Source organism: Trichoplusia ni, chromosome 3 (assembly GCF_003590095.1).
Source record: "Trichoplusia ni isolate ovarian cell line Hi5 chromosome 3, tn1, whole genome shotgun sequence".
NCBI classification, from domain to species: Eukaryota; Metazoa; Arthropoda; class Insecta; order Lepidoptera; family Noctuidae; genus Trichoplusia; species Trichoplusia ni.
This window is the reverse complement of record NC_039480.1, coordinates 3932917-3943455: the sequence shown is the minus strand read 5'-3', so window position 1 is coordinate 3943455 and position 10539 is coordinate 3932917. Positions and strand designations below refer to the sequence as shown.

Genomic DNA, 10539 nt, shown 5'->3' with positions numbered 1-10539 from the left:
ACACCCACGTTTTTAAATTATAATTTTTATCTAAATCGGTCCAGCCAATTTATAGTTGTAAATTGCATTGTCATCGGGTTTGAAGCTGACCTGAAAATGTCAGTCTGCTAGCTTATCGAGAAGTGCCTCAAAATTGAGTTGCAAAAATCCAACCGGAACGACAAACAAACAAGAAAAGTGAGTGTATAAAAAAGTGGGATAAAAATTAAATGCGAGTGCCCTTAGCTTCTACATCGAATATTCTCAAAAACATGACAGATTTTTTGGCGGGAAATTAATACGTCATATAAGTATAGAAAATATGACATTTGAAACAGACATGTCAATTCAAATGGTGATAATTATAATTAATCGATCAGTTTTATCAAAATGATAATATACGAATGATTTTTAGTAAATATTGGGTTTTCATTTAATTTAATTTTTATATTAATAATTTAAATTAAAACTGCTTTACATAAGTTTGATAGCCAAAGAGCCATGCTTATTTATTCAAGAATATTCTTACACGTTAGCAGATAAAATAATTTTCTTATTAAGCTTAAAAATGTCTTCAAAATACAAGCATGCAAAATATATTATTAAAATACGAAATGAGTAAAAATAAAACTTAAACAACGCCCACACAACCCCTAGACACCTCACACCAGTCGCCCGCTCTCTGTCAACACATGACCCTCACAACTCTCATACAGGTCGCTCGTCACTCGTCACTCAACAATTAGAATTAGTTTCGACCAGTACCGTGAGCCGGAAACACTTCCGCGTTAACGTTGACCTTGAGAGCTCCAATCAGAATGCAGGACCCCGCTTCCTCCACCTCAGATAGTTCACAGAATTGTTTCGGTGTATTACACTGAGTATCAGGTGTCTATGGGTTGTATGATCGTTGCTTTTCAATAAAAAAGATAGTAATCATTAAATTGTGCTTTTTCGCTACACATTTACACAAATGGGGTATTTGACAAAAAATATCAATTTAGTCCGTTAGACAGATTTTCCAAAAATATTGTATACTTTAAAATCTCGCGTGACGTCACTTACCAGTACGCTTTTTACTAGCAAGTGATGTTACTAGCCCCCACCAAACATTTCGTCATCTTAAGTGCTTTAAATCTTCCTTAATGAGATAAGAGGAAAAATTGTGGGTCCCGGCTGTTATTCATACATCTTTGACAGTCGTTACAGGTAGTCAGAAGCTTGAAAGTCTGACAATCAGTCTAACCAAGGGGTATCGTGTTGCCCAGGTTACTGGGTTGAGGAGGTCAGATAGGCAGTCGCTCCTTGTAAAACACTGGTACTTAGCTGAATCTGGTATTTGGGAAAAATCTAGGATGATGATGACTTTTTGGAAATCTGTCTGACGGACTAAACAGATTTCGATTATAAGATTTAGATAACTTTTATCTGAGGGATAAATATGGCCGTTTGACATATTTTCTATACAAAAGCTGTCAAAACGTCAAACTTATTCGTCGAATAAAAGTTATCTAGCGATTGAAAAATCGGCCCTTAGTCAGATATCCTATTATAATTTATTATTTAAATAACCATGGCCAGTGTTAAGTAAAATATTCTTTAGAATATTTCTATCATATCAAGGGAATGATTCTTAACAGTAATATTTGTGAAGTGGAAGAGAGATGCCACTACTGCCGTATAGTGCTGTCTTTCTCACACTATTAAAATAATATTACTCGAAAGATTGTGAAAATCTAATAATTGTGTGTGTTTTGCAGGAGTGTAGATTGTTATACATATTTTTTAAATAAATCATTAATTTTGTATGTTTTCTCGTTTTATTTCTCTCATTTGCCTGTTGGTGTAGTGGTTAGTGACCCTGACTGTTATATCGGAGGTCTTGGGTTCGATTCCCACTCAAGATCAATTTTTGGCAGATGAGCAAGATCATTTGTTTCGTATCTGGTCGTAATAAAAATTTTGAAGTATGTATTTAGCTATATACACTTGTTTATCAGATGTCTAGTACTCATAATGCAAGCTTTGCTTAGTTTGAGACTAGATGGCGCTGTGTGAAAATACAAGTCTTTTTCAACGATGGATGGATTTTATTACTCTGGTCTCTATTTAGTAAACTGGTTATTGCTTCAGGAGTGGCCGGTTCGAGTCCTGTCTGATGATGAAGTGTTTCTATTTGGTATTTAAGTAAATTGGAAACCAGTACCAAAAAAATCAAAATAAATTGTACATGTGCGTGAAAAACAGAACTACAAAAAAAACAGCAGGAAATCCACGTTTTGGTCTGCTTCCTAAGTATTTTTTTGTTATAGCAGAAACAGAATTATCATTATCATAATTATGTCAAAATTAAATTTTCTTAACAACCACCATTGATGAGAATACTCATTCTCATCAATGGTGGTTGTTAAGAAAATTGGACAATTGAAAAATGGACTTATGGAGTTTCTTGCCAGTTTTTCTCCATATTAATGACACTTTGGAACCGTGCAACTAGAGCCACTACTGTGACGATTTAAAAGTGCCAAAAAACAGGCCATTCGAAATAAAAACTTTTGATTTTGATGAGATACTACCTAGTAACAGATAGACTGACTGCGCATCGTAAATAGAATCCTGTTTACTCCTTTGTGTACAGAACCCTGATATCTTCTATAGTAAAACTCAAACCGTTATTCAAGCTTATAAAATTAACTAATTATATTTGTTATCAAGTATTTAAGTGTATAATTAACTGTTAATTTAGCTGATTAAGGTGTAGCGAGCTTTCAATTAACTTATATCTAATACGTATTTAGATATTATAATACAGTCAATGACAAAATCAAAAGGGTTCAAAAGATCCACGACTTTCACACAACGCCATCTTGTGTCACACTAAGCAAAGCTTGTATTATGAGGAATAGACAACTGATAAACATACTTATATATATCTAAATACGTATCTACATATTACACTTCTATAGTAACTTGGTGAAGATATATCATACGATACATCTGTTTAATCATGCGTATTTATTTGATCTCCCGACTTAAAAAAGGTTAATTATCTTATTTATATTAACAAATTTAATCCTTGTCCCCCCGGAGGTTTTACAAACATTCAAGTCACATGCACAAAGACACCCAGACTCAGGACAAGCATTCGTTGATCACACAAACGCTTGTCCTACGCGGGGATCGAACGACGCGGCGACGCGCGACGAGAGCTGTTGTTGCTAACGACTTCGTCCGACGTGGTTATGTAGATATACCTACCGACGTACGTTACGTTTTTTGTAACATATTTCATCACTGCTCAGCTCCTATTAAACATAGCGTGAATGTATATAGTCTGCAGGCATTTTCAATAAAAACTATCTACTACTGAAAGCATTTCTCAATTCGGACCAGTAGCTCTTGAGATCACCGTGTTCAAACGAACAAATTGATACAAAATCTAACTTTATAATATTAAGTATAATAAGATTAATTAAAATAACAATAAAGTAATTGTATCTTGACAGACAATGAACAGAATAAGCATTCCTACGCAAAAATAAACTGCGTTTAGAAAAAAAAAAACAAAATTAAAAAATTTCTACCGCGCCTGTATTCAAAGTTTTTTAAGCAAAAAATCTTTAAAAAAATCCAACGTAACAACGATTCGCAAAAACATATAACAGTTATTCCATATAAAACCAATTAGTTTTTATTGTAACTTCGCTTGTCTAATTAAAAATTACAAATTGACTTTTCGTAGCGTTTTGTTGAATTCTCACTCATAGTTGTCAACGAACCGCGTTTAGTAACATACGTCTGTTAAATATTCGCAGTGATGAATTCTTTTTTAAGATGTGAGTATTATTTTGTGATAGTTTTTCTTATCGTATGGTTGATGTACAACCTGGTGTCGGAGTTTAAACCGCCCGTAGACCTCTGACGTGACGCAACACACACTTGAACAATTCAATATGTGATTTTCTAGACAAAGCCACGCGCGTTGACTGTGCAGCAGATCAATAAAAAACAGGGCCCCGATTCTGCTATTTCACAATGGCCTATGAATGAATGGCAATTGGATTAAATTGGAAATTATTCCTATTCTCTTAAGCATTTTGCCAATATAATAATTGGAAGTTAATTGTATTGACCTTATGTGTACCGTTCCGTACTGAATTTACAATTATTGTGTAGAAAAATGCTTAAGAAAATACGAAAATTGTCATTTTAAGCTAAATTTCATTCATACATCGGCCGTTGTAAATAGCAGAATTAGGGCGCTGGTCAAAAGCGAGTTGCATTACCAATACTGCGAGCTTCGTACGAATTGGCTCACGATAATAGTATAAAAATCGGATTGGGTGACAAAACAATTTTATAACATTAAAAAATTAATGACCATAAAACAAATTTAGAATTAAATCATCTGTGGAAATTTCAACCGTCTTGCTATCTGTTCCTGAGATTCAGCCTGGACAGCGAAGCCTCAGTTATAAGGTGCCTTTTTTGACACGAAAAAATAAGAATTCTCATCTCACGCACTTGAATTCTGCAGTCCCTGGTGAACTGCACGGATAGCCGAGTGGTTAAGGTCACCACGCCAAACCCACTGTGCGCGTCGTGTCGCGGGTTCGATCCCCGCGTAGGACAAGCATTTGTGTGATCCACGAATGCTTGTTCTGAGTCTGGGTGTCTTTGTGCATGTGAGTTGTAAGCTTGTAAACCTCCACGACACAAGGATTAAAATCCTTAGTGAGGGAGTCGTTTAAAAAAAATTGTGGGAATATTTTCGCCCTCATACAAGTAAACATTTATATAAAGATTGTAAATTGAATACACTCAAATGTACGTAGGTACATGACATTCAGTTTCTTTTTAAGTCACGTGACTTTGACCTGTCATCTCCAAGCATTCGAGTGCTTTCTATTTTCGATTGCGGCATTTGTCTAAAGAAACAAAAATTAACATCATCATCATAGCCTTTTCCCAACTATGTTGGGGTCGGCTTCCAGTCTGACCGGATTCAGCTAAGTACCAGTGTTTTACAAGGAGCGACTGCCTATCTGATCTCCTCAACCCAGTTACCTAGGCAAAGAGTATAATCAACAAATTCTATTCCAGATTCACTCTGCGTTTTGTTATTAGCACATGCAAATTCACAGAAGTCCGATTGGAAAAACCGTGTGCAAATACAAGAAATACAGGATCCGAATAATTATGGATCACCAGAAATCCTCCCTTATATATCAACGAAGTTTTCCGAACGAGCGACAGCCGATGATGTAGAAGACAAGGACAAATTATTGTCTCTATTCACGAACACAAAACGCGAGGTAGATTTGAGAGTCCGACAAATAAATTTACTCCATGGATATTTTAATGCGACTTACAACACGATCATGAGACATCGAGGCCTATTTTCTAAGTTAGAATACTTCATGAATCTGTTTCATTTCACTTAGTTTGAGTATTCATGTAGAAAGACCGATAAATTGTCACACGGCAATAACTATGAAACGCCGTCAATTTTTTTCATGTAGTTTTTATATAATTTTGAGGTTATACTTGTTTTGGCGTATGAAAAAATGATGAGAGTGTAATTTTACGATGCGCGATTAAAACTGAACGTTATTAGCTGTTTTGTTGCTTGTAATTCAATATTCCTTGCATGCAATTATTTTTTTAATTATGCCAAAGTATAACTTCTTACGCGAGTACATAAGGACACGCAAACTTTTTTAATAGTGAAACTTGTCAAATTAAAGAACATAAATTAAAAATTTAATCTCAAAGTACATTTAAATTAACCTTAAATATCATTTAGAAAATAATCTTCGCAATTTGCTGTCAGATGTAGCGGCCATTTTGGTGACTTATATTTTTTTAATACTCCATTACTAACGAATTTAGTCCTTCTGCCGCGGAGTGTTTCGAAAATATTCAAGTCACATGCACAAAGACACCCAGACTCAGGACAAGCATTCGTGGATCACACAAATGCTTGTCCTGCGCGGTGTAGTTTGGCATAGTGACGCCTATATCGGCTATCCGTGCAGTCAAAATTATCATTTCATTTTTTTAAACATTTTAAATGCTGCTTTCGTCATAATGACGTCACTTCACTTATTACGTCATGGCCCCCGTCTGTTTGCATTTTGCGTAGATTATATCATGTATAATAATTTCATTGTAGTTAGACCATTACATAGTTAGATTTATTCTTTAATTTTATTTGTAGTTTTAATTTTTAGACTAATTTTGTATTTTTAATAATTAGGCTTACATATTAAAAAGCTGGTAAACTGGCAGCCTAATGCTTATACTTCGTTCAAATAAGATAGAGAAAAACAAAGCGGTTGGGTGTCAAATAAATTTGAAACAACCCTCAAATTTATTTGTCACCCACCAATAATTTTATCGTCATTAATTTTTAGTATAAATTATATTTATTGTGACCACATACATTCATCATCTGTCAAAATTTTCACCGTCTAACTATAATAGTTTTAAATGACATACTGCTGGGACTCCAATTCCGCGATTTACAATGGCCGATGAATGAATGGAATTGGAAATTCAGTACGGAGAGGAAAACTCACGGTTAACGCAATGAATTTAGAATAGGTAATTCCATTATGACAAAAAAACCTGTATCGACCTCACTTAGATTGCCAAAAATTATTGGAAGCGTATATTTTATAGTTGTTATTTTTTCATTAAAAATGAAGGGAATACAGTGTTTTGAATCTCGCGTGACGTCACTTACCAGTACGCCTTTTACTAGTGCCCTTTTTTAGCCCCCAGTACCATACTTAAGTTCTTTTTATCTTCGAAGATCCATTCGCAATATTTTTGTAAATCTATGTGACTAAACAGATTTATATTATTAGATTTAGTCAAATAGTTTATTGTGAATAATACGAATATTGTCAAATTTAATCCAACTGCCATTAATTCATCCTCCATTGTAAAATAGCAGAATCGGGGAATTTGTGACAAACGTAAGGACAGACAACAGATTCCCCCTCTGGTACGGAACTAAAAATGAAATACTCATAAAACAATATTACGTGTACTGCACACAACACGACTTCTTCGCGCTTTACGCTTTAGGTGATAAGTACATTTTTTATTCCGCTTCAATGCATAAAATATCACGTTTGATTTGCTGTTATGTGTATGGTTTTCTATGCTTGAAATGCAGATCCAATCCAAACGCAGGCGAAATTAAAATGTTACTAATTCAAAGTTTTACAAAATTCTTAGGTCTAAGAAACCGTATGTTAGTAAGAAATGATGAAGGGAAAGATTGTGAGATATTGTTATTACAAAAAATGAAATCTGGATCCCGGAGTGAGCTAACGTGATGATCAATACCTTCCCTATACGAGGCCTGTGCCCAGCAGTGGCTCAATTAAAAGCTGGTATTTTTAATAAAAAAAAAGTAAAATATCGCAGGCTCTATATAAGTGTAAGTTTTAACGGAAATAGTAAATATTTAAAGTACAATAGAAAATTAATAATAAAACTATTTATTTTGTACTTAGACGTGCTTGAATTCTTATTTATACTCCATTTAATAAGGAACATTTAAAAGTAAAACAATCTTGACGTGGCTTTTTACACAAACACACATTAAAGAAATAAAGAACTGGGCCCCAGTTCCGCTATTTACAATGGGCGATGACTGAATGGAAAATAGGATTAAAATGACACTATTCGTATTCTCCTAAATAGAAATACATTTCATTCATTCTGGGCGAAACACTCACTGTCAACACAATGTATTAAAAAAAAACCTCTAAAAAAGCTATGCTTTCCCTTTATTAATCAGCAAATTAATGTAAGTAGTGGAATTGGGGCCCTGGCCGCCATTTTAATTTCGTAAATTGACAGGACTTTCGCGGCTTCATAATCCTATTTTTCACCTATAATGGCGCCATTTAATAACATCACATACATTTATTTATAACAATAAAACGGTGTTTGGATACACCTAGGTTGTGAATTAATGCATTTACTCAGAACATAATGTATTATTATAATAAATAAACACAACAGCGAAGACAGTATTTATTTACCTACCTCAAACATATAATTGTTCAATTTGATAACGGTTTACTCACGCGTATTTATCGGGATCGCCCGTCTAGTTTCGGACCCAACCGGAGTCCTTAATCATGAGCTGACGCAACAAGGCCGCGTATCCAATCAATTAACACGCGTGAATATAAAGAATACAGACATATCCTATTTCGACAGGATTCGTATCTTCGATTTTCGCAAAATGCGCCAGTCACTTTAGCAACTGAGTTACCGCGGCAACGTTTCAATAATTTCAGTATCTGTATCTGTGACAAACTTCATACAGATTCACCCGTTCGGCCGTTATTCATCCATGCAAATTTTACATTTATAATACACTAGCTGATCCAGCGAACTTGAGTGTGCCGAGCTGACCTCTGAATGTAAGACTCATGGCTCCAATTTGACTATTTACTATGGCCGATGAATTAATGGAAACTGCATTAAAATGATACTAATATATTTGTCATCTCCTAAGCATCCCAACACAATAATTCGAAATTCAGTTCGAGCCGGAACACTGTCAAATCATTGAAGTAAAACCATGAATTGCCAATGAGAGTTCATTGATCGGGATGAATTGGGGTTCGAGTTCAATGAATTGGGGCCCAGGAGGCCACGAAGCATTCAAGTAATTCCAGTGTAAGGGCCACCGACGCCCCGGGCGGAAATATTGTGGCGCCCACTTGAGGGAAGCAATATCGAGTGTTATTTTTTTGCTGATCCCAAGTAAAATTATATTAAGAATTTCATCTTTCCTTTAACGTTTCGTTTGGCGGTGGAAGTATTCCACCTCTAGCGTAGAGCACAGTTCTGAGGGTTTGCGCCAGGAGAGGCAAGAGACTCCAACTTCAGACCTTGGCGCCCCCCAAAATTTGTCGCCCTGGGCCATCGCCCCATCACGCCCCCCCCCCCCTAACGCCGGCACTGCTGTATTTCATTCAAATCGGTCTCAACCTTTAAGACAGTGACATTCACACGTATAGTAGTTTTTAATTTTCATATTGTGTGTGGGTAATTGTTGGATTCATTAGCTAGACAGTTAGATTTGACAGTTTTGCAGAAAACTAACATTGGAAACTAACGTAAAAGAACTAATGAGTAAGTAGAAAACCATCTTCTTTCATTTAAAAAATCATGTAAGTACATATTTTAGAACAGAACGATCGTAAGTCTTCGGAATAATCTACAATAGGGATGATGAGTTTTTCCTTATTCTAACAAATATTTATAAAGAAAAACTGCTTTAAAATTGCTTAAAGTTACAGCGGGACAAAATACGTATCCATTATTATGGACGGACGCGGATAAAAATGTCATCATCTCTAAAACTATATTTGGAATCACGCCTATTCTTGAAATAGCAATTTTGTAATATTTTCCATAAGTAGACTATATAGTTTTTCCTTTCTACATATTACAGGTAAAAGACGCCGAAACATTTCTTTCAGAAATGTTAAGAGTTCTGAAGAATCTATTTTCTAAGAGTAAACCTCATGATCCCAAGAACAGCAAGGTTCAAGACGATCACAGCATAGCCTGGTCTTATTACGATGACCTAGGGAAGTAAAAAAAAAACAATTGTAAAAGCGCGGGTAATTTGACAGGGCTGGACAACTTTTCAATGGCCTATTTGCTAAACACGAGCTATTATTTCAAATCTGACCTTTCATCGAGGGCAATTTATTTAAATTTCTCACGAAATTTCTCGGGAAGCCTTTAATATCAGGTAAAATTATTGAAACATTGACAATACAGCTTCTTTCTTAAATATTTTCTCCAGTGCTTTCGCCCACAAAATCATGAAAAAATATTTAATTAGATCAATGCCAAAATTACTTCATGTATCGGATCGTAAGCCGGTAATAACTTTCAAAATATTTGACATTATAATTTTAAAAAATGTCATGACAAGGCGTGCAAATATTATCAAAAAGTGTTCATTTTACCATGATATCGTTATTAAAAGAAGCTCGTTACTTGAAAAGTGTAAATTACTATCCACGCAAATTACTAACACACCTGTCCACCATTTTTAGTATGTTGACATTTCTATTTTTTTTTCTCTATCCCACTGTGTCCCGCTGCTGGGCAAAGGCCTCCCCCAAATCCTTCCATGATTCTCTATTCTGGGCTGCATGGAACCAGCCTGCGCGGTAAGCTTCAGATCGTCTCGCCACCACTTCCTAGGCCTCCCACGGCGACGCCGTCCATCCGCTGGCTCCCATAGAGTGCTGACTTTGGTCCAACGATCGCTGTAAATACGGCTAACGTGACCCGCCCAATCCCATTTTAGCCAAAGACATTTCTATTACAAGCTGTTATTTTGTGCTTTTTACGTCAAGATGACGTCATATTTGATTGACGTCACGCCTTCGTGACAATTTATACTACGTGTGTAAGCAATTTGCGAGGATTTTAGCGTCACAACAATAAAAACGCTATGTATGTTACGTAATATTAGAAATAAAAGTTTTTAATAAATTAGTTTGC

General features: G+C 35.4%; 1 protein-coding gene across 1 annotated transcript; it reads left to right on the top strand.

Moving 5' to 3' along the window:
- The first annotated feature begins 3184 nt into the window (after positions 1-3184).
- On the top strand, positions 3185-10147 carry LOC113508962. The gene is made up of 3 exons (XM_026892176.1): positions 3185-3815; positions 5083-5294; positions 9470-10147. Exons 1-3 carry the CDS (start codon positions 3797-3799, stop codon positions 9614-9616), a joined length of 378 nt encoding a protein of 125 aa, XP_026747977.1. The 5' UTR covers positions 3185-3796; the 3' UTR covers positions 9617-10147.
- The last annotated feature ends 392 nt before the right edge of the window (positions 10148-10539 follow it).

Coding starts and splice junctions, on each gene's coding strand:
- LOC113508962 (XM_026892176.1), top strand. Junction 5,295..9,469: donor TCACGAACACAAAACGCGAG/GTAGATTTGAGA, acceptor TACATATTACAG/GTAAAAGACGCCGAAACATT.